Below are 25448 nucleotides of genomic sequence, written 5' to 3'. Positions count from 1 at the left end.
GTCTTCTAACCTTAAATCAACCTTAGATCAACATTGAAATTTAGCTTTACTTTTAGCTTAGCTTTACCTAAGTTAGCACCTAATCTAACCGGAGGGAGGGATTCTAAGGTCCAGCAAGTTGGGGCACATGAGCTAGGTGAGGGCAATAAAAATAAATATGTAAGTGCATACAGAGGTCTACTCTGAGCAGGAGCAGAATCCTATTTGTGAGTAAGAGCCCAAGGTACAGGCACTTGGAAAAATAAATAAAACAGAGGAGGATAAAGTAGAAAGCAAGTTTTTCTACTTGGTTTAAATTAACCCTATACTTAACCCAAGTTAAACTTAATCTAAGATAGAACATAATCTAAAGGTTCAGTAAATTAGGACACAGGATCTAGGTGAGAGCAATAAATAAATAAATAAATAAAATAAAGGTGAACATTTAATAAGAGCAGGATTTTAGCAGGGCTAAACGGGATTTAAACCTTAGTGTGTAAGTTCTGCCAAGTCAAAAAACTCTTAAACCAGTGCAGTTTAAACTCAAATAAAAAACCAGCTTGAGGTTAAAAAACAGTCCAGCCTCAGAGAACTGAAGTAGGAGGGCAAGAACCTAGGAAGGGCCAGTTCCCACCCAGCCAGGGCAATTTAGCATAGTCATTGTCCTTTAGGTCATAACAATTGATAAGAGCCCCATTAGGCAAATCCAAGCACCCCATTCAGGGAAATCTCACCTGGGAAGACCAGCCCCTTTTCAATCAGCAAGGAGGGAGGGAGGAGGAGCTAGCTAGGAGTATAAAGCTAGTGCCTGCCACCGTGTGAGCCTCTCTGCAGAACTGTGTGTGGCCTCTGGGACACCCAGTGCCTCAGGAACAAAGTGCCAGGTAAGGCACCGCGAGTTTAGCATCTGTGCAAGTTCAGCAGCAGGGCCCCAGATACTGCCCTTTCTCTTCCCTTGAGAAGAGGGCTGCTAACCAGTGTAGGGTTGTTAAGTACCGCTAAACAAAAACCAACAAAATAAAAAAAGCTATGCAGTCAGCCAGCCAGCAGCAGGGTGGGGGCTATGCAGTGTTTTGCATCAAGTGCCACATGTATGACTATATGCCTCTGGGGCATAGGTCATGGCTGTGTCATCAGTGCAAGGAGCTCCAGGGACTCAGGGAACGCGTCTGCTCACTTGAAGCCTTGGTGGCTGACCTGGAGAAACAGAGAAAGGCAGAGAAGGACCATGGGGAGACTTCCAGGGACAATCAGGCTTCATCCCAACCTCAGGCGTGCAGCTCCTCAGCTGTGCAGGTGGAAAGTCTCGGGGCTGGAGGACGTCATCCTGGACAGGAGGGAAACAATCCGCTAGGTGGGACCCCTTCTCCAGGGGATGGGTCCGTATCCGAATGCACTCAGGATACTCCAAGGTGGGAGGGGGGTCCGGGGCTTCTTGTAGTGGGGGATTCGATTATTAGAAACATAGAGAGGGGGGTTTGTGATGGATGTGAGGACAGCATGGCGACTTGCCTGCCTGGTGCGAAGGTTGCGGACATCACTTCTCGTCTAGACAGGCTGATAGATAGTGCTGGGGAAGAGGTAGCGGTTGTGGTGCATGTTGGCACCAACGACGTGGGCAAGTGTAGCCGGGAGGTCCTGGAGGCCAAATTTAGGCTATTAGGTAGGAAGCTGAAAGCCAGGACCTCAAAGGTAGTGTTCTCTGAAGTGCTACCTGTTCCACGCGCAGGGCCAGCTAGGCAGGCAGAGATCAAGGGTCTCAATGCGTGGATGAGACGGTGGTGTAGGGAGGAGGGGTTTAGATTCGTTAGAGGAACAGGCTTGCTTGCTGTTCAATAGACGAACAGGCTTGCTGAGGGAGAATCAGCATGGCTTCTACAAGGGTAAGTCTTGCCTCACAAACCTCATAGAATTCTTTGAAAAGGTCAACAGGCATGTGGATGCGGGAGAACCAGTAGACATTATATATCTGGACTTTCAGAAGGCGTTCGACACGGTCCCTCACCAAAGGCTACTAAAAAACTCCACAGTCAGGGAATTAGAGGACAGGTCCTCTCATGGATTGAGAACTGGTTGAAGACCAGGAAACAGAGAGTGGGTGTCAGTAGGCAATTTTCACAATGGAGAGAGGTAAAAAGCGGTGTGCCCCAAGGATCTGTCCTGGGACCGGTGCTCTTCAACCTCTTCATAAATGACCTGGAGACAGGGTTGAGCAGCGAGGTGGCTAAGTTTGCAGACGACACCAAACTTTTCCGAGTGGTGAAGACCAGAAGTGATTGTGAGGAGCTTCAGAAGGATCTCTCCAAACTGGCAGAATGGGCAGCAAAATGGCAGATGCGCTTCAATGTCAGTAAGTGTAAAGTCATGCATATGGGGCAAAAAATCAAAACTTCACGTACGGGCTAATGGGTTCTGAGCTGTCTGTGACAGATCAGGAGAGAGATATTGGGGTGGTGGTGGACAGGCCGATGAAATGGTGGACAGGTCGATGAAATGTGCGGCGGCAGTAAAGAAGGCCAGGACAGGTTGATGGTGTCCAGAATGGTGGACCTGTCCAGAATGGTGGACAGGTCGATGAAATGTGCAGCGGCAGTAAAGAAGGCCAATTCTATGCTTGGGATCATTAGAAAAGGTATTGAGAACAAAACAGCTAATATTATAATGCTGTTGTACAAATCGATGGTAAGGCCACACCTGGAGTATTGTGTCCAGTTCTGGTCGCAGCATCTCAAAAAGGATATAGTGGAAATGGAAAAGGTGCAAAAAAGGGCAACTAAGATGATTGCTGGGCTGGGGCACCTTCCTTATGAGGAAAGGCTACGGTGTTTGGGCCTCTTCTGCCTAGAAAAGAGACACCTGAGGGGGGACATGATTGAGACATACAAAATTATGCATGGGAAGGATAAAGTGGATAGAGAGATGCTCTTTACACTTTCACATAACACCAGAACCAGGGGACATCCTCTAAAATTGGGTGTTGGGAGAGTTAGAACAGACAAAAGAAAATATTTCTTTACTCAGGGTGTGGTCGGTCTGTGAAACTCCTTGCCGCAGAATGTGGTGATGGCATCTGGCCTGGATGCCTTTAAAAGGGGATTGGACAAGTTTCTGGAGGAAAAAACCATTATGGGTTACAAGCCATGATGTGTATGTGCAACCTCCTGATTTTAGAAATGGGCTATGTCAGATGCAAGGGAGGGCACCAGGATGCAGGTCTCTTGTTATCAGGTGTGCTCCCTGGGGCATTTGGTGGGGCCGCTGTGAGATATAGGAAGCTGGACTAGATGGGCCTATGGCCTGATCCAGTGGGGCTGTTCTTATGTTCTTATGAAATTTCCCATTAAAAATTTTTTTCTTTTAATTAGGGAAAAAAAACTGACTAAACTTTAGGAAACTTTACAGGGAAGATTCTAATCCCAGTGGGAAGTGCCTCCTGTCCCAGAGGTGCAAATTACTCCCTTTCAAAGAACAGAGAACCATGTAACAGCTATCATTGTAAATCAAGTGGTACACTTAATCCAGCTGCCTCAGGAACATGCTAAAGAAGACCTCTTATTCCGAGCATAAGATCCAAATGAGAGAAAAAGCACAAAGAATCACAGAAGTCAAGCTAAATGAAACTTCTATGGAGGGTGAGCCCACAACTGCATGTAAGGCAGGCTGTTCCAGTGCTGGACAGCTCTTACTGTTAAGAAATTCTTCTTTTTGTCAACCCATTAGTTCTAGTCATTCTGGCAGGAACCACTGAAAGCAAGTCTTCCCCTTCTGTGTGACTCAGGAATGTGTGAGGGAATTCCCAAGTAGAGGGAAATTTGTTCCTAAGGTCTGTTTCTTTAAACAAGTAATAGGGATTCAACTGCAAGTGAAAATACTCTGCGCTGTAGTCCAGGTGTTCTCAAACAGGTCATGACCCACCAGCCTGGAAAGCCTTCTCTGCCCCCTTAAGGGGCGGGGAGAGGTGAAGGCAGTGATGCAATCCCCAGGATTGCGTCTCTGCCAGGGACAAAGGAGATATTTACATTTACCTGCAGTCAGTGCAGTCATCCAGGAGGTGCAGGGAGCCTCACAAACGCAACAGGGCTCTAAATATCTAAAAATTGCCATCAGAACCCACTTCAGGTTTTGTAATCAAAAACTGGAAGTGGGTTCCAATCGTGATTTTTTTGCTGTGGGGAGCCCTGCAGAGGTGTCCATGGGGCTTCCTGCACACACACCCGGAGGCCAGCGCTGGCTGCGGGTAAGTGTAACCCTCCCCTTTCTCCCTGGCCATGACATGATCCTGGGGATTGCATCATTGCCTTAGCCCCTCCCCCACAAAGACTTACTTCGACTCTCTAACTCCCTGAAGGAGTTTAAAGGGCTGTCACACAGAAGGGGAGGACTTGCTTTCAGTGGGTCCTGGCAGAATGACTAGAACTAATAGCTTGACATGAAGAATTTCCTAACAGTAAGAGCTGTCCAGCACTGGAACAGCCTGCCTTGCGTGCAGTTGTGCGTTCACCCTCCGTAGAGGTTTTCAAAAAGAGGTTGGATGGCCATCTATCAAGATGTCATAGTTGCCTGTGATGAACAAGGGTTGGACTAGATTAGAAGGTCCCTTTCAACTCTAGTGTTCTATGACCCCCTGGAGATCCACTTCAATGACACTCCATTTGAAAGCCTCATCCTTCATAACTAGGTATTCTGGGTGAAAAGATGGGACAGTGTGTTGTATATTAATCCACTAGCAGGATGGTACAAGCTCCCAAGCTAAACTTTCCAGACATCTGCCTTACAAATTTACTTGGTAAAGATGAAACCACAATCACTTTAGTTTCTCCCCTTCAACAACAAAATCTTAGACTGCACATGTACTATTTTCAGTTTTTCCTTAGTTTTCCTCTGCTCTAGAAAAATGGTACATTTTCAGTGTACCAGTGCAAAGGCTAGCTTTGCTGTGAAGTTCCAGAAAATGCATTACATAACCTTGGGTCCCAAAACATTCCCTAAGCATAGCTCACTTGATGATAATGAAGTGTTGTACATGACACTTAGACCTGTTATTAAACTAGCTAAGGACTTGCTATGTGGTCTTTGGGGTCATCCTCAGTTCTTCATCTGTAAAAAGGAAATAGGGGCCTGCCTCACAGGATGATTGTGAGGACAAACAAAACACTATGTACATTTACAATGCAAAGGCCTGCAAATTAGTATAATTTTTTTTTAACCCACAGCTGATTTCCAAGTTTCTAATCCTGGCTGGAAAAGTTAGAAGAACAAAATAATTTAAGAAAGATTCTAATTTCAGCTTCCTCCATTAGCCTGGACAAAGGGGCAATAAAGTGTAGACAAATGTTTGTGTATCTATGGGGAGGGGTTGGGGGCAGTGGGAGAGAAAAGGGAGAAATTAAGGGGAAGAATGTATTCAGTTGCAGAACATAACTCTTTGCACGTAGATGGTCCCGGGTTCAGTCCCTTGCATCTCCAGGTAGGACAGAGAAAAATTCCTGTTTGAAAGCCTTGAGAGTCAGGGTTGACAATTCTGAACTAGATGGATCTGACTCAGAATAAGTCAGCTTCACATGCTCATAGATAAGTTCCTGATACTGTGCACTGGAGCTTCATGTTTGGTCTAGTTTGTGACAACACAACAGCTGCAGTATCCCACTACTCCACCTGCAGACTGTTCAATTCTAGCAGCAGCAGCATGAAATCTTTAACAAGTCCCTGGAAAAATCAATGCTTTCTATGGTGATGTTGACAATGCAAGGCACTTCCCAGGAGGGCTGAGTGACAGCAGCGTCCCTTCAGCTTCATCTTCCTATTTTCCAGTTTAGCAGTCTTATTTTTCAGTTCCTGTCTACAGGTCTGAAGCATGAGAGATTCCAGGCCTTGGCTAACATATGCATTGAGTTCAGCAGCTTTTCCTGTGAAGTCCAATGGGAATGAGAATGCTGAGAAAAATGAAATTTCAGAATTGACTTGTACAGAGCAACACTGGTGGTTGTGGCAACAGCAATAGAATAAATTAAGGGAGAGATTATTTTACTATTTTCAGCATTTAGGTGCTAATCTTCAACCAGTTATTTATACACATCACACTGAAGTCAATGGAATATATGCACCACATTGCTGAGTTATAAGATTTCAAGTTCATTAAACTTTAACAGTAAGGTGTTCTTTACTCTCCATGCTTCTCACAGAGTAAGGTACCCTTTCCTAAGACAATAACACTTATCACCTGCATACCAATTTAAAGTATTCAAAACACGTCATGTGTATTCTTATTATACTACAACCCTATGAGGTAGTATCATTATCTCCATATCATAACTGAGACTAAGGCAGGCAGGTCCATCCATGAGACCAACCAAAGCAGTTGACACAGGCAGCAGATTGGGAGAGAGTGTCCACCTCTGTCTGCCTACTTGTTCCCACTACTCCTCCCACACCCTTGATTGGAAAAGAGAGGAGTGGAGCAGAAGAGGAGTGTAGAGATGCTTTGGTCCACCAGTCTCTTCTCTTGAACACCTCTTTTGCCTCAACCCTTCTTCCTTTCCCAAACCTGAGAATGGGAGGAGCAGAGGCAGGCACATTACCCAGTAAGGCGGAGCAGCATATTACCTCAGGCCTAAGGCCACCTAGCAAGGTCATGGCAAACAAGATTTAAATTGGAAAAATCCTGTTCATAGTTTGGACTCTTAAATACTACACTACACCACAAGAACTCAGATGATTATACTGAAGATCTAAGCTTCACCTGAATCCTCTCAAATCAGTATTTACCCATGCCTCGGTGCAACCTGTTTTCTCCAGTATCATGACTCAAGGATCACAGAATGAAAGCACTTCCCAGCACCTATGCTATATCTGGATAGGCTCACACATTTCTTTTTCTTAAGGAAGTTAACAGTGAGGTGTTTGAGATGCTCTCCTCTCTCTCTCATGAAATAATTCATTTCCTTTGTACTGACCTAAATTCTTACTCAACCCCATCAGTTCATATAGCTGTTTCAGCAAAATGAAAGGATGAATGAATGCTGGACTATCTTCCTGTGGTCTACCCAAGTCAGAGGACTGAAACACATTAACAGGACATTGTGAAACTGGAGTAGGTTATCCCTATTCAGCACCCAGAAGCTGTCAGCCTGAGGGATTTAAGTCCAGCCCCTTTCACCAGCCACTTCATTTTATTTGAAAACAGAACTGAATAGTAAAAACCAGAAATCCATATTTCTTTGAGGCAGTCACACTAAGGGGTCTTCTCCTTTACAGATTTGGTAGGGTCACATCCTGTTCAGGTAAAAGGAGGTCATGCTCTTGCCTCAGCCTCAGAGTAAGCATTAGTCTACATCACAACATGACCTCACAGGTTGCCTTAAAAAAGGCAATTTTCTGGACAGGCCAAAGCATTGCTGCCCAATCCTATGAGAAACAAAGAGTGTGTAAACCATTCAGTGAAATCAATGGCTCAAGCACCTTGACTACTACAGTCTTTTTCAAAATGCCACTGCCAAGGTCATTCATCTCCCTCATTACTCAAGTCATGCAGATATTCCTTCTAATCCTGACCCTAACTCCCTGTCTTCTTTGGCATCTGGTACATTCTCTCTGCCCCTGCCTTTAAATGGTCTTGCCCTTCTATATACTTTTCCTGTTACATTTCCTGTTACAGCCCTGCCAGTGGTATTCAGCTCTACCATCCTTGACCACATGAAAGCCTCCCACTCTTAAACTATTCCTTCATTCTCCATCTATTCCCCTGTATTTACATCTCCCTTCCAGGATGAAAAACCACCTTCTCAAAAACCACCATTTTCACAGACTCTTGACTTAAAAACTCTTATTCCTCATCCCTATCAGAAATGTTTAATGAGCAAGGACATTAACTGCGGTTTCTCACATTCCTCTCATGTACCCTTTCCTCCCTTGTGCCTTCCCTTCCAACCTGTTGTCTCCTTCACTGTCAAATGTCAACTGTAAACTTGGAACAGGGGCATACCTTTTGTTTATGTTACTCCTTAAAGTGCCATGTAAATGGTAGGAATGATAACAATCACAGCTGGACCAAGACCTTCTAATAACAGGTTTTTTTGCTAAATACTACTCCTTCTTGCTTGATGGTGTGCCAGCTTCTATTCCTCCCACTCTCCAATGTTCTAGCTCAGCACTCTCCTCCCCTTCAAATTTTCTCTCTCCCCCCACTTCCTTTTCCATCCAAAGAATGAAAGGAAGAAGAGGAGACATGGAGGCAGACAGAGATAGGCACTCTCCACCAATCTGCTGCCTGAGGCAACCACTTCAGTTGTCTCAGGCAACAGTAATGGCCCTGACAACAGGAACAATAACAACAACAGCTTTGGATCTGAATTAGGAACAGAAACAAAGTGTTGAAAGGAGAATACTGCAGTTGAAAAGCACTGCAAGGAAGATGCTGTTTGGTTTTGGATCCTTATATTAGTGGATAAATGTTAGGCAAGGTGGGGAGTTACAATGCTATGCATGAAATAGCAAGCAGAAGTGTGAGCGTGCATGCACAAGCACACACATTTGCATGTGCTAGAACAAATGACCAGTGAGCAAATTGCTACCAGGATCTCCAGGACAAAAGGGCAGGGAAAACAACAAATATATTTTGAAAGGGTGAAGGGGACAAGTTAACATAGGAGGACAACAGCAAAGAGATGACTAGATACAATATTTGAATTAATAGAGCTACTAGGTGGTAAAATTACTTCTGCAATAAATATTTCTATTCTCAAGACTTGTCACGCCTTCACCATCAATAGCAGGTGCAGCAGAATGACAACCACCCACCAGGGCACAGAATGGGCTTGTATTGTGACCTTAGATCACACTTGCTATTAGTGTAGAAAAATGTCTTGACTTACTTCTGTTTCTATTTCTCCGCTGTATCTCATAGTGTCCTGCCCTGTCCCCAACTCCGACTTTCTTCAGCAAGATGCTTCCTGAGGAAAATCATCCTGGGTTCTAGCTTAAGACTTAAGACACCTTTCCTCTTTACTCTTTTTTAAAGTGATATGGCCTCCTTCCAGCTGAAGGGCACTGTCCCAAGCTAGGTTCAACCTATACTCCCATTTTATTATATGTGGACGATGCTGTGTTGATTTCTCAAACACAAATTGGCCTCAAAAGACTATTAAAAAGAAGCTCTGCCTACCTTTCAAAAAATAAATTGGAGTTAAATACCCAGAAGACTAAGACATTAGTGTTCTCTAAATCCTGGAACCCGCTTACCTGGAATATAAATGGTGAGAAAATCAAACAGGTCTAGGGGAAAATCATCACACTCCTTTATTAAACAATTTTCTTTTACTTTTCTAGATAAACCAACCTGAAGTGTTCTCATGGCCACAGAAGTAGATTAAGAGCCCCATCCTATACTTCCCTTTCAAAGTCGTCACACCTCTTCCATTGGTGCTGAATGCCCTCAAGTCGTCAGCACCAGACATAAAAGGCACTCTGGCAGCATGCTACACAGCACACTGTGTAAATCAGCTAGCAGCCTCTAGGGCAGTGGTTCTCACACATTTGGCACCGGGACCCACTTTTTAAAATGAGAATCTGTCAGGACCCACCAGAAGTGATGTCATGACCAGAAGTGACATCATCAAGCAGTAAAATTTTTAACAATCCTAGGCTACAATCCTACCCACACTGACCCAGAAGTAAGTCCCATTTACTATCATTGTTAAAAGAATATAAATAACAGCTTGTTAAAAGTACAGGTCTGTAACATTTCCCCAAATGCAGCCACATACTAAGGTAGAATCAAGTCTAATATATTAAAAATAAAATATTGAAATGAATGGGGACCCACCTGAAATGGGCTCGCGGCCCACCTAGTGGGTCCCGACCCAGTTTGAGAAACACTGCTCTAGGGCATCTAAAGGGTTTGGAAACCACTGATTTAAAGCATCATAACCAAAGAATTAACATTACCATAAGAATGCTTTTGATATCCTGAAGATCCTGGTTTACAGTGCGTTTCTACTCATCCACATTAAGACTGATAATAGAACAATTAGTAGTGATGTAGAACTAGCTAACTACATCTACACATACAAGTGCTGCCACAACTAGCTATGCTGCATAGAAAAGAGAAAGAAAGTGGAGGCATGTATGACTTCCCTTCTCATTCCAGTGAAAGAGGAGATGCTAACATACACATCACTGGACACCTGTTCCCAGGCACATGGATTAAGTGCTAAACGATGGAAAACACTTGCAACCTGTCTTATCACAAATCTATCCTTGATAAGTGCTGAAGCCTGGAACCAGGGAAGAAGTTCAGAGTAAGGAATGAGGCAGCATTATCTTTGCCTGAAACAAATATGCAGACCCCTTTGGACAACCCTTTCTTCCTGGCTCTCTCTGTTTGCAGCCCCTTCCTGGCCACCTACACAGCTCTCTTGCCCTGAAGGGTTGTTAACAGTTATAAACACATTGAAGATTTGCTCAAAACCACCTACCCCCATGTTGTAGTACCTGTTCAGCATTCACTTTAACTTGCTTTATTTTATGTTTTGGTTGTTTTTTTTAAACAGTACTTCAGCATGTTTACAGATCCCTGAGTGCTGGTCACTGAAATGAGCAATCACAAGAGAAAAATCCCTAGTTTTTAGAACACGTCAGTGTGGGGAAACAGTTTCATACTCGATGTAACATACTGCATAAACCCTAAATGAAGCATCTGAAGAAACCATTTCAACTGCATGGCACTTGGTTCCTTTTACCGTTTCACAATCATAGAACTCTGGCTTCTCCACTTGACATCAAGATGAAACACAATTACTGCCTCATTGTAAATATATTGCGTACAATATACAGAATACCTCAACACATCCCAACTACCCTTTTGTAGGCAAATAAAACATGTAACAGACTCACACACAAACACTACCTTTTATGCCGGATTGATTTATTTGGAATCATTATCTAGCACCCCGAGTCCACAATCATGGACGAATAGAGCCCAGTCGCCTCAAACACATGCACTGATAAGGTGCAAAGACCACATGCGTTTAGTGGTCAAAGTATAGCTTAAATCTGTGTCAAGCAGTTCTTGAAGAGATGAAAGTGTGGATTACTCCCCCTCCCCCTGCAGTTTTACATCTAGTCAAAGTGAACATTTTAGAAACTGGGGGCACCAAACCGTGTTATTCCAGAGTCATTAATCCAGAGTTATTAATCCGGAGTAAAAGGAGGAGACAAGGCGACAAGAACATGACCACCCCTGCTAGGCAACAATCCTATACATGTCTATATTCTTGTATAGGAATCCTATAGTGTAAGATTTTGTATTTTCCTCTATTGTACAGGAATCCTATACAATCCTATGCATGCTACTTGTGAGTCCCATTAGGTCATTTACTTCCAGGAAAGCGTGGATGGGCTTGGGCTCTAAGGCTGCCATCCTGTCCACACTCACCTGAGAGTAAGCCCCACTGACTCTAACGGGGCTTACTTCTGAGTAGACATGCACAGGCTTGGGCTCTCAGTCTCACTGAGCACAATGGGACTTCCTTCGAAGTAGACAGGCACAGGACTGTGCTGCAAGCGGGCAGCCGGCGACTGGGCGAGGGCTCTTCTCGCAGGATGCCCGGCGGCGCAGACAGGGAAGGCAGCGGTGCAGGCGGAGGACTGCGTACCTGTGCGGGCAAAGCGCGCTGGCCCGGCCAGCGCCGGGTGCGAGCCGAGCCTGGCCGCGGTGCAACGAGCGAGCCATGCAAAGCCGGTCACATGCAGACGCTACAGGGTGCGTGGCCTTAAGGGCCGCCCGGGAGGCAGTGGCTCCGCTCCGTCCTCACCTCCTCTCGGGCCCCTTCCGCCTCCTCCTGCGGCACCGAGGCGCTGCTGCCTCTCTCGCTGCTGCTGGCCGCGGCCGCCGAGGACGGCGGGGACATGACGGCGACTCGGGGCCTGGCGGGGGGCGCCCAGCAGGCGGCGGCCACTCATGATCCCGCCACGGCGCCTCGAGGACCGCGCCGCGGCCGGGGAAGCCCGGGAGTCGGCGGCGCCCCCGGCATGGCGTCTCTGGCTGGGGCTGGGGGCAGAGGCGAGGAGAAGCCCGGCCCGGAGCCGCCGAGAGCTGGTGCTTCGCGCCTGAGGGACTCCTGCCCGAGCAGCAGCAGCCCGCCGGGCGCGCACGCACCGACGGGGGCGGAGGCGGAGGGCTGGCGAGGGGCTCAGGTGCCGGGCGGGGAGGGTCCGCTCTGAGGGGGGAGGCGCCTTCCTTCTCCCGCGCGCCCTTTTCTGCCCTCCTCTCTGGCGCTCGCCCCCCGCGCTGGAGAGCAGCCCGCGACCTTGAGCCTCCCTCTCGCCCCTTTGTCTCGCCCGGGCTCCGTGCGGAAGGCGAGAGGCGGCGGCGGCGGCAGCGGCAGCCTTCCCTACGCCTCCTCCCCGCCGCACACCCTCGCGCGTCCCCCCCCCCCCCCCGCAGCTGAAGGGGCGCCGCTCCCTTCCAGGCACACGCGCTTCACATGAGCAGCAGCCGCGCTGGTTCACCCGCTTGCTTGCCAGAAGCCTCCGGGGAAGGCAGGAACAGGGAAAGGAGAGGCCTGGCTTCAAAACAACATCTTCTGACAGCAGTACTTCGCCAGTGCCTGGTGGTACTCCAGGACTTCTCAGCCAGTGTCGCGGGCACCACCAGTGGCACTTGAGGTGGTGCCTCGTGGTACTCACAGGACTTCTCAGCCAGTGGCTCGGGCACCACTAGTGGCACTTGAGGTGGTGCCTGGTGCTACTCACTGGATCCTGGACACCTGCCACCTGGTAGTGAGACCAGGAACATGAAACAAGCAACAGCAGTAGGAGGCTCGGGAAGCAGAGCTCCAAACCATGCTTTTCCATGCTTGCAAAAGCCCTCCAGTCCACCCTCAGCTTCTTACTGGTGTTCGTCATTTCGCATCTGACCCCCCCAACCCAGAAGTAACTGGAGATGATGTCATCACCAGTTACTTCCGGTGGTACTACAAATAAGTGAACCACGTAAAGTGATGCGGTGGAAGACAAACTTTGAGAAACACTGTCTTACTGCATTCTGTTTCCTTCAGCTCTTTCCCCATCCCTGCAACATAAAAGGGTCTTCAAAATGTGTGTTTCCGGGTATGTTGAAAGGGACTGACCAAGTTCTCTTGACTGGGCAGATATTCAGGTCTTTAAAAAAAGACATTAATAAAGGCTGCCTGGCCACACAACCTGGCAGCACATGTCCATTCTCATGAGATCAACCCGTCTGCCAAATCAATGTATCCGACTTGATGAAGACAAATTAAAAGTTCCTGTCAAGGAGACAAGAGGATGAGTCTCATGGGTTGCATTAGCAGCCAAGATGAATAGCCACCCAGCCCAGATGTGGATCTGTGCTTTCATGGAGGAGTTGCTGAACTAAACAGACTGAAGAGAAGGCAAGCAGAAGAGGGTGGATTTCAGACTTCCCAAGACTTAAGGAAGTCTTACAATGAATTGATACAGTATGGCTTCCAACCTTTGAAATAAATCAGTGGCTCTTGAGATTTGTAGCTTCTACAGAAACAAATGCCATTACACGGATTCTTCTCCAGTTTTTTGCCAGCTTGTTGTGCGTTCATACTGGTGGCAATTAACTAAAACGATCAGGGCACTCACGGAGTTCCATCACTATCTTCTTTAGTCCTTAGCTGGCACTTGGAGAGCAGGTTGTCCTCTCAGCCAATATGCTGCTGTAGGTGCTACTGGAATCCGTGTATCATTTATGACATGCTTCTACTCTTTGCAATTGTTAGTGATACTTCTTGCCCTATTGATGGTCAAATGCTGGTTCCTTAGATCTTCCTCAGTGTGTTTGAGCCACATTTTCTTTGGTGTTGCTCGTTGAACCCTCCAGCAGGGAGGTAGCTCTCCCCAGTGGAGTTTGTGTGATAGCTGGCTGGTGTCCGTTCTGCAGATATGGCCAAACCATTGAAGTCTGCATTTTTGGATTTGCTCTTTGCAGGGAGGGGCAAATCCAGCACTGCTTTACTCAAGCAAAGTCATGAGTCTCCACCCCCCCCACTGCTTGAGTCGAAAACAAGTCCTAAAGGGGTACTTTCCAAGTCACCTGGAGCATTTTCGTGACTTGAAAAGACTCAAGTCATGAGCCTTTTTGATACACAATTCAGGTGTGGGAGGAAAAAAAAAACGGAGCTGCTGCCAAGGTGTGTGTGTGTAAGTTCTCTTTAACCACTCCCCTGATGTCCCCATCCCATCTCTAAGCATGGCAGGAGTGGGTGGGACAGACTGCAAGAGAGTGGGGACAGAAGCGGCAAGAGGGAGGAGACTCATGCACAGCAGCTGGAAGGCTTACCAGGATGACCCAATCCTTTGGAATAGTCCCAAGTCATTCAAGGGGGTGTCAGTCCTCCCCCCCCAAAGTAACAATGGAGCTCACAACAACCAAGCAATTAGAAAGTGTGATCTCTACAAACCTCTTCCCTCACTTCCCCACCTCCTTTTCCCCTTGGCTTCTCCAACCAATTCCAAGGCAAGAACCCCCTTGGTCTCCTTCTCCTACCCTCCATCATCCAAAGAAACAAATCAGACCTTCCATCTTTCATCCAATGATAGTTCCTTCAGAGATGGGCAAGAGAGCCAGCTCCTGCCTCCCCCCTGCTTCTTGGATGCAATAGCAAACATTAACCCTTCCCTGCTTCCTGGCTGGAACTTCCCTTGCTGCTCATGTGGTCTGAGTTAAGGCCCCACAAAGTTTTTCACACTGCAAAAACAGTAAGCAAGCACACCCAGACAGACTCTAGTCTGCATGTGTGGGGACCAAGTGCTGGGTCATGGACCCTTGACTCAAGTGCAGTGCTATAGCTAATGATCGTGTAGCCCGGTGCCAAGTTCAAAATGTCCCGGAAGTGATGTCACAACCGGAAGTGAAGTCATGCCCGAGCTTTTTAAAAAGTGAAAGTTGGAAGGAACCCACCAGCAGCTCGCCACCCACTTGCTCTGCTGCCTCCCCCCAGTCAATGGCATAGCTAAGGCATATATCTGCTACCAGATATAGTAGGGGTCAAACAAGATTTAGCAGCCCCCCCCCCCGCATGACAAAATAAAATCTAATTAAGTAAATAAATAAAAAGATATTGGTTCCATGCTGTATTATAATAAAATCTCTTTGGCACTCAGAACAATCTGTCTCACAGGTCAGTTTGGAGTTAAGCAAATCCACTTTTTGTTCCACAAGGCAGTTGTATTTTCATTTTCTGGTTAATTGGCCATAACTTTTTATAGAATACAGATATTCCAGTGCAGTTTGTTGCGTAGTATTCAGCATTAAGTTACCTTTCCAATGATATATAAAATGATGGTATTATTCATACATACCAAGATTTTCACAATTTTGGTCACTAGAGTCAAGCTCAGCTTGTTGCCCCCCTAAAGCTTGATGCCCAGTGCAACTGCTACCCCCTGCACCCCCTTAGCTACACCACTGCTCGAGTATTTTGCCGAGTCTTCCATGTGTGTGACTCAAATGTACACAAGTCAGCGAAAAATACTGATTTTCACAACCTGGACTCGAGTCACCTGACTCGAGTTCCCATCCCAGGCTCCTTGACTGATAGTTGGTGATCACACCTTATCTGAATTGTCTCAATATTCCCTCAATATACAGAATTCCCAGATTCCCTCAGTATAGAACTTCCTGAAAGCTGAAAAGGATCAAGTTTAAGTTTTTTTATCAGCATCCTGTGAGCCTTCTTTTTATGGGTCATATATAACTACCAAGGCATTTTCTGCATGTTGTTGGATCTGAGCCCCTGCTGTGAAACCGAAAGCAGCAAGAAACATAGACAGGGAACCAATTTAAGGTGGTCTCCAATCCATGGCCTACATAGTGGAGCAGAGCATGGTACACTGCAATTTTTTCTGAACTTGTCTTTAACAATTTCAAATCCATCTCTATAATTTCACATCTGGCTTGTACAGTCAGGAAATAGGGACAGCAAGGTAAAGTCAGCCAAGAGCAATACTCCAGGGCTGCCACTTCCCCCTGGACCATGGAACCTGACTTCTGCTTATTTGTGTAGGCAAATTAGCTTACATGTAAACATATTTCAGAAAAGCATGTATACCCCGTCAAATTTTTCATTAGGCCAATTTAACATAGGATGTGTGAACAAGTTATTATTATTATTATTATTATTATTATTATTATTATTATTATTATTATTAACAGTATTTATATACTGCTTTTCAACTAAAAGTTCACAAAGCGGTTTACAGAGAAAAATCTAATAACTAAATGGCTCCCTGTCCCAAAAGGACTCACAATCTAAAAAGATGCAAATGAATACCAGCAGACAGCCACTAGAACAGGCAGTGCTGGGGTGAGGTGGGCCAGTTACTCTCCCCCTGCTAAAAAAAGGAGCACCCACTTGAAAAAGTGCCTCTTACCCAATTAGCAGGGGTACAACAAGGTCTATCCAAGGAAGTGACAAGGGCAATTGAGGACAACTTGCCCAAGGGTTCACTTCTGTAGAAGTTCTATGGAGCTTACTGCAGTTCATAAGCAGAGACACTAAAAGAGAAGGAACTGCAGCAGCAGAGGAACTAGAGAAGCACTAATTCAAGATGCTACATCTTAAATCTCAGCACCTATGTTTTCTTTCTCAACCAAAACCTTCTGTTATCCTGGCTAATAACAAAAAAGTCCCTGTTTATTGCACAAAATTATTTTCATCACCGTTATAAGACAGCCTGTGTCCCCACACTCACAAGGACCCTTGGTTCAGCCACCTTTCTTCCACAAATCTAAGCAGGCAGGTCAAGCAGCCTCACACTTCAGTTATGCTTCTGAGAATAGAAGGCTGTGTAGAATTCAATCTTTGGAAAGTAGGGGCAGCCCAAGACCTCCTGGCACCTGAAGCAGGGCCAGATTAACATAACAGCAAAAGTAGCATATGTTATGGGCCCCGAATTTTTCAGGGCCCTGTGGTGTCTTGTATGCCGTCCAGCCTTGCTTTCTTCAATATCCCTTACCTTTGGTCCTTAACCCTTTATTCCAGGGAGCAGTAGTCAATTGTTTACATATACAGAAGACTACAGTCAGTTCTTGAGCAAAGGCAGTGTTTATTAGAACAGCCGTCCAAATATACATATACTCTTTTTTTCCAGATTCGGAACTAATTCAATTGACAACATATTATTCAATTGTATTATCTGCTGTATAGCAAATAAAAACATTGAATTAGTTTACTATGCAATAATTTGTTTTAATATTTGTGCATTTTTAATATATAGGGCCCCTTTATAACTTATGCTACAGACCTGCAGTAGCTTAAACTGTCCCTGACCTGGAGCAGAGTGCCCCTTAGCTCATAATGTGCCAGCTTCTTCTCTTCTTGGTTTGGCAAAGGAAAACAGGGACTGAGCAGAAGAGAAAGTGTGGCAAGAGGAGAGTGGTGGGCTACAGCACTGGGGACTCTCCAACCCACCACTCTCCTCAACACTTCCTCTTCCACTCTGCCCCCTCTTATTTTTCCAATCTAAGGGAGGGAAGTGGGAAGGAGAATAGACAGGCAGAAGTGGGCACTGTGCATCACTCAGCTGCCTGAGGCAGTCATCTCAGCTGGCTTCATGGGTGACCCAGTCCTGATGTCAGTAAAACTTTTGTTTGTGTTAAGAATATAAGGACAGCACAGCTGGATCAGACCAAAGTCCATTTAGTTTTGCATTTGGTTTCCCACAGCATCCAACCAGATCCCTTTGGTAAGGCCACATGTACATTATATAAATAATAACCCTTCCCTGCTGATGCTTCTCTAGCAACTGCATACAACTTGCAGCTGATGCCTCTACAGCAGGTCTCCAAACCCCAGCCCAGGGGCTAGATGCGAGCCTACATCTGGTGAGCCTACATCCTATATCCACAGCGAGCCTACCTCCGGCCCATGGCCAGCCTCTGGTTCCCTGAGAGCCTTTGACCCACTTGACTGAACACAACCAAAGCTGTGCTCCAGTCGCAGCCGGAGGGTGTTCTGAATGCTGGGGAGACTGTGTTTAGCCTCCCCAGACCTCAGCACACCTTCTAAAAGCCTAAAAGCATCACTTCCTGATTTTATCCAAAACTGGAAATAACTTTTTTGTGCCTTCTGAAGGCCTTAGAAGGCTTTGTGAGGGTCAGGGAATCCTCCATTTGGGGGTCCATTTGAATATGTGCTTTATTTTGTGGTGGTGCTTGGAAAAATCCTTGAAATTTGAGCCCATTCACAGCCCAATCCTATCCACACTTTCCTGGGAGTAAACCCCATTAACTCTAATGGGACTTACTTCTGAGTAGACAAGCATAGGATTCGGCTGTCATTCATTTATTCATTCATCTTAAGTTTAATTGCTTATGTATTCATTTAAATTTTATATTGTTAGAGATTTGACACGGCCCTCTGGCCGAAAAGTTTGGAGACCCCTGCTCTACAGCCTGCTGTCTCTGAAAATGGATCTCCAGCAGCTTATGAATCATTTTAGCAAGGCCTCCCAAGACTTTGGACTGACAATCAGCCTGAAGAAAACACAGGTCATGGTTCAAGATGTGGACTCACCTCCCTGCATTACAATCTGTGCATGAACTGGAGGTTGTCCATGACTTTGTGTACCTTGGCTCAACGATCTCCGACACTCTTTCTCCCGATACCAAGCTAAACAAACACATCAGTAAAGCAGCTACCACGTTTTTCAGACTCACAAAGAGAGTCTGGTCCAACAAGAAGCTGACAGAACATACCAAGATCCAGGTCTACAGAGCTTGTGTCTTGAGTACACTTCTGTACTGCAGCAAGTCATGGACCCTTCTCTTACAACAGGAGAAGAAACTGAACGCTTTCCACATGCGCTGCCTCCGATGCATCCTTGGTATCACCTGGCAGGACAAAGTTCCAAACAACACAATCCTGGAATGAGCTGGAATCCCTAGCATGTATGCACTGCTGAAACAGAGACGCCTGCGTTGGCTTGGTCATGTCGTGAGAACGGGCAATGGCCGGATCCCAATGGATCTCCTCTATGGAGAACTCGTGCAGGGAAAGCACCCTACAGGTAGACCACAGCTGCGATACAAGGATATCTGCAAGAGGGATCTGAAGGCCTTAGGAATGGACCTTAACAGGTGGGAAACCTTGGCCTCTGAGTGTCCCACTTGGAGGCAGGCTGTGCAGCATGGCCTTTCCCAGTTTGAAGAGACACTTGCCCAACAGGCTGAGGCAAAGAGGCAAAGAAGGAAGGCCCGCAGCCAGGGAGACACACCAGGGACACACTACATTTGCTCCCAGTGTGGAGGGATTGTCACTCCCGAATTGGCCTTTTCAGCCACACTAGACGCTGTTCCAGAACCACTGTTCAGAGCGCGATACCATCGTCTTCCGAGGCTGAAGGATGCCAATGAATGAATGACATATACAACACGATTAATAAGACCTCTCTTCCATGAATTTATCTAATATCCTTTTAAAACACTCTAAGCTAGTCGCCATCACCACATCATATAGCAGTAAATATAGCATAATGCCATAAATTAATTAGACGTGGTACAAAGTACTTTCTTTTCTCTGTCCTGGATCTGCTGCCAATACATTTAATTGGATGACCCCGAGTTCTCCTATTATAAGAGAGGGAGAAAAAAATATCTCTATCCATTTTCTTTGCACTGTGAATAATTCTATAAACTTCTATCCTGTCTCCCCTTAGCTGCCCTTTTCATAACAAAATTGAATGGTTCATTCTATTTCTCCAAGTTGGATCAATGTGTTTTGATGCCCTAGGCAGTGATTTTCAACCTTTTTCATCTCACGGCACATTGACAAGGCATTAAAATTGTCCAGGCACATTATCAGGTTTTTGACAATTGACAAAGCACACCATACTGCCAGTGGGAGCTCACATTCCCTTTTGGCCCTACTAATAAATGATCTTCCCTCAAATTCCTGTGGCACACCTTTGGACCACTGGCAGCCCACCAGTGCGCCATAGCACAGTGGTTGAAAATGGCTGCTCTAGGCAAATTAAAATGTTGCTATACAACCCCCTACCACAGCCATCTTGTATCTTACTGCATGCTGAGCATTAGAATAGCATATAACATGGTTAAAATCTGACTGGGGTATTTTCTTATTTTCATTTTTGATGTCTGTCATTTCTTTTATGACCGTGCCTGTACCCTGGGCAGCAGACAGAAATCAAGAGGCTCTCAGTCAGGTCCCCTGTAACCTAAGGAACTCTACCAAAGAGCAGCTTTTCTCCAAAACCACCAGCATCATTTTTTTCTTCAAAACACAGCTGAAGCAGAATTTGGGATCTCCAAACCATTTGCCTGGTTTGCTGTAGTGGCAGAAAACTACTTTGAACCAAGCACCAATAGGCAACTTGATTGGCTTTGAGTTTCCTTCACCATGCATGAATGAACAGAACATACAAGTTCCTGGCACTTCCTATTCCTGGCAGTTCCCAAAAGCTTGCACATCCCCTCACATCCCTCAAGCTATGTGTGTCAGACTGGACGTTGTTGCAAAGAAACAGGACATTTCTGTGTCCTTTTCCCATGCACAAAATAGCACCCCTGTTCCCCCACCCCCCAGTGAAAAAAATGCCAAACTGTTGGCAAGGGGGTGGGTGTTGAAGGGAAAATAACGTAGGCATCTCCAGTAGCAGATGTCATTCCTCTGCACCACATTGTGTTCAGTGCACATCCGGATTTAGGGGAGACCTGGTTGCTATGGCAACAGAGATGAGTTCTGTCTTATCCTCACCTAGCAGCAGCCGGATCTCTTTTGCATTGGGCACAAACTAACTTAATTAGTCTGCTAAGAGCTTGCAGGCAGAGGTTCCACTGTGCTATACAGCAGCAAACATCTTTATCCGATCCACCTCAGCTTCTCTTTTTTGAAACACAAATCCTGAGGAACAGTCCTGTGCAACTCAAAAGCTGGCTGCTTTGTGACTCTTAGTTCATTCTCATAAGGCACTATGACCCTTTACTAGCTTGGGGTTTTTCCTAACAGGCCAACACCACTGCCTGCATTTCTTGCCTACTTCATAGGGAACCTCACCACTGAAGGGAAGGAAGGTGGGGCTGAGTTTCATCTCTGCCTTCCCAGAGTTTCCATGGGAACAGCAGTAAACTGGAGGAGCCCTTTGTGAATTTCACAGCCTGCCACAAAGCCATTTCCTCTCACCTAGACAGTCATAGCCAGGATCATCTAAGCTTGGGAGAGAGCTTGACCCTGTCCTTAGGCACCCTGCAATAAAATCACTGGTGTGCAACCTAAAACCGAGAAATGAGGACAGCCAGGCGATGTTCATTTGCAAAGCTCTCTGCATGAGACATTTCCCTAGAATCTGCATGTTAAATAATTTGTATGCATTCTCAGTCTTTTTTAAAAATGTGCGTTACTTTTTATAAAGACTTTGGACTGTTTCACCTTGGGGTTGTAGGGGAGTTTGAAAGCACAGCAAAAAAAGAAATGCAATTGTATTATGATGCTGTGCTTATCGAATGTCTCTGGTGTTGGGAGGATATACTCTCCCAGGCTGAATTTCCTGCTTTCTGTTGATGTGTTCTTGTTCTTGTTTTTGCCTCTTAGCCATTGCAGCAGCATCATGGCAGCCTCTTTTCCATGCATTCAATCCATGCCACTGCATCAAACATTACATCAGTACTCTGGGATGAACCCATGGAAAAGCACTCCAGCACCACTGCTGTAACATCTGAAGGGCACTACAGGCAGCCTGGTTTCTGTTGGAGTTTCTGCATATCCTAGAGTCTCCTTCAGTGTCCAAAGAGTCTCTGTTTCCTCTGGCACAACCACCGAATATTTGTGGCATTCCTAGTGGAATTTGACACTAAAGAGAAGACCAGGCCCCTTATAGGTGTGGAGATGATGACACAAACAGATGCTTGGAGGGAGTCAGAGTCAGAGTCATAGGTCATTTGACATCTGGGGCCCATAAAATTTTGTCACCCCATATGATGTAATTAATTAATATATTATTAATTAATTAATTCACATTTTTATACCACCCTTCCTCTAAGCAGCTCAGGGTGGTGTACATGGTACCTCCCCTTATTTTGTCCTCCCAACAACCCTGTGAGGTAGGTGAGACAGAGATAATAATAGTCATGACATGAAATGAATAATAATAATGGCCAGAAAATAAATGCAGTGAATATTGCTCCAATGGATGAAATTCTGCATAAAATGGTATATAACGTGATGGTATTATTCCTAAAAGCCACAATTTCCAGAATTTTGGTCACTAGGAAGATTGTGGGAGATCCAGGCTTGGAGCGGAGGGGGGGTTAAAGGGAGATTGTGGGGGATCCAGGTTTGGGGGGCGGAGAGATTGTGGGGGATTCAGGCTTGGAGGGGGGGAGAAAGGGAGATTGTGGGGGATCGAGGCTTGGAGGGGGGAGAGTAAACGCATCAGGACTCACCCATCTTTGAAAGTAACAAATTCACCTTACAGCTGAAGCCTCTGTTTTATTCTTGGGGAGGGGGAGGCTGCCTTCTGGAGCATTTGTTGAGCTCCACTTTCATCAGATCAGAACCATGCAGATAGCCTTGCACTTCCCTGTGCCCAGCTTGACCAGGAACCAAGGCACACTTGCCTACTCGTGAGTAAACGCGACCATGTGGCTTCCTTTCGCTTTCCATAGGGCTCAATACATTCTTCAGCTTGGAGGGAGGGACTTCCTTCTTGGGTGTTTTTTGGGGGCTGCTTTCATTGGACAGGAACCATTCTGGTGTTGTTGGATTCCTCTCAGCTTGCCCTCAGACTAAGGCAAGTCTGCCTACTCACGAGTAAATGCGCGATATGACTCGGTTTCACTTTCCATGGGGCTCCATGCATTTTTGGGTTTCCAGGTTTTTTGCCATAACTTTTGATGGAAAGGAGATATTTCACTCTGGTTATTTGCATTGCATTCTGCTTGAAATTCTGCATCCAACGGTATATGGCATGATGAGGTTACTCCTAACCTTCATGATGTTAGCGATGTTGGCTCATTTGTGGCGTCACCCACAAGGGTGGTACCCGGGGCGGATCACCCCCACCCCCGCTAGCTATGCCACTGGAGGGAGTGGGTCAAGTAGTGAATCTATAAGATCAAAAAAGAAGTAATTAGGGATTCTATAGCACATGTGTGTACAGTAGGATCAAAACCTCTTCAGTTTAAATAGAAGAGTTAAGTCACTTAGGGTGCAATCCAAACCTGTGCTGGAGCAGGCAAGCCCAGAGGCTTGCGCTGCATCCAACGCAGGTTTCTGGCCAGCAGCGGCTCAACCAGAGGCAAGGGGAAGCTCTTCCCCTTACCCCTGGGTAAGGGCTGCTGGCCCCAATGGGTCTTCTTAGACCTGCACCACCTCTGGAGGTGGCACAAGTCCGAGGAGAGCGGAGCGGCTTCAAGCTGCTCCATTCTCCCCAGGGACGGGGGTTGGGATCCAGCATAACCGCCAGGTGCCAGCCCCGCCCCGGCTCCCTGTGCACCCGCTCTCGGGGTCACCCATCGCCCACCTTCCCCCTCCCAGAAACGCTCCCTCCCACTTCCGCCCCCCCCACACCTACCTTCACCGCTTGTGTTGGTGCAGGTGTGCTGGCACAAGCGGTGGGGAGGAAGCCGCCGCAGAGGCTTCTGCTGGCCTCCATGCATCGGCGCATCTAGATGCGCTGATGCAACTTCCTCCCACAGAGGCACAAACATGCTTTACGGCACGTTTGCAACCCTCCTGGGGCTCCTATACCGGTTAGTATAGTTAGTATAGTTAGTATAAGTGCCGGTTAGGATTGTGCCCTTACGGGGGGCGGAGTTAACACTCAGTGAAGTAGCAGGGAACCGTGGAGGGCTCCGGGGGGGACGGGACGGGGACGGGACTGCTAAATAGATGTGTTTTCCAAGGACCTCAACAATTAGGTACTCTTTGTTGCCAAGAAGAAGGAACGAAGGCTGAGAGCTTGAACGGGGCAGTCTCTTGAGATGGCGGTTTCAGAGATATTTTCCCCGATTGCTCTGTGCTGAATCACATCATATCCTGGACGCCATCTTCAGAGACAATTCAGACAGCTGAGGACTCCCCCCCCCCGGCCTAGATAAAACATGAAAGCGAACAAAACCTTTAACTGTGAGTAACCAGTTCATTAAAAGGCTACAAAAAGAATTGCAATCAAGAGGTTGGAAGGAGGGAAAGACAACTTTAAGATTATTTACGTTGGCTTGCAGCTACCCAGAGGGGGAAAAAAGTGAATGTGGATTTAAAGAAACCCCTGCTGGAGCAGTTTTTTTTCTTTTTTGTAACAAGAATGGTTGGAAGAAAAGTAAATAAGGGAATTGGAATGGTATGCATGGGAAAGAAATTAACAATTAATCTTTAAAGGATGGAATAACATTCACTTTTGTTTTTGCCGCAAAAGGCTTGACTCAGGCCTGAACAATTAAAGGTATATTAACTTAATTTGACAGTGTTATTAACTTGAATTGGATTACTGACCCACCCCTTTTGGATATAAAAACTTAAAGATTATCTTTGACAAGAAGGGATGTAAGACAATAAGAATTGGATGACTCTTTAACTGTGGGAATGTTTGGACTTCAATATTGACTTGAAGTGGATTATTGACTTATTCCTTTTAGATATAAAATTTGGGAATTAGCTTTACAAGAAGGTGAAGCAAGATAATGAGACTTGGTTGATTCTTTAATTGTTGGACCATTTTGTTTTTAGTTTTTATAGCCAGAGTTATATCGGCTTGATTTGATACTGATAAGAATGATATCAAAAAATGTAAAGGATGTTAGCGAAAGCCAGTCCTCATTAATGGATATGTTGAGAGAATTCAGAAGTGAAATGAAGCAAGAGGTTGGAAAACTATCTGAACAAATGAGGCAAATAAACTCCCCCCTGACAAACAGACAAACAAAGAAAAGTATGGAGGGGATGGAAAAAAGAATGGACCAAATGTCAAATGAAACTAAAGAATTGGAGGTTTTTGTAATGAGATAGGAGATGGAAAAAGCAGCATTTATTATTAGAACTCAGAATTTTCAGGAAGAAAAAAGAGGGAACTCTCAGAGAAAGAGAGCACGTCCTTTCAAGAAGAAGAGGAATCTTTGGATTAAATTCAAAAAGAATAAAATGGAGAAAACGGAAGAAGAAAAGAGGGATCAAGAAATATAAGAGAGTTAAGAGGAAGAAGAAGGAGTGAAAGGAGCAGTGGGAGGAGCAAGAAGAAAATATCAACAAGACAGAACAAAGAAAATACTAAGACAGGAAGTGAAAATGGCTGAATAACAAGTGGAAATTTTTTTGTTGATATTAATGGATTGAATTCTCCTCAGGAGTATTCTATTAATTATGTCAAATCAAAGCAGATGTAAATGAAAACAAAGTTGGAACACAAATATTAAGATAATTAAAGTGGTGTTAAGATAATTAAAGCGGTATCTTCTAAAGAGAATTTAT

The 25448-nt window shown here is 45.7% G+C and overlaps 1 protein-coding gene across 1 annotated transcript in view; it reads right to left on the bottom strand.

Annotated features, from left to right (window-relative positions):
• The window catches only part of TMEM151B (transmembrane protein 151B), a 46742-nt gene extending 34576 nt beyond the window's left edge, over positions 1 to 12166 (bottom strand). The window contains exon 1 of the mRNA XM_066618628.1: positions 11790 to 12166. Coding sequence (XP_066474725.1) covers positions 11790 to 11885 — 96 coding nt within the window. The 5' untranslated portion in view covers positions 11886 to 12166. The remainder of the gene's footprint in view (positions 1 to 11789) is intronic.
• Positions 12167 to 25448: the final 13282 nt, after the last annotated feature.

The sequence above is a fragment of the Tiliqua scincoides genome, chromosome 1, assembly GCF_035046505.1.
Source record: "Tiliqua scincoides isolate rTilSci1 chromosome 1, rTilSci1.hap2, whole genome shotgun sequence".
Taxonomy (NCBI): Eukaryota; Metazoa; Chordata; class Lepidosauria; order Squamata; family Scincidae; genus Tiliqua; species Tiliqua scincoides.
This window is presented reverse-complemented; position numbering and strand designations above follow the sequence as displayed.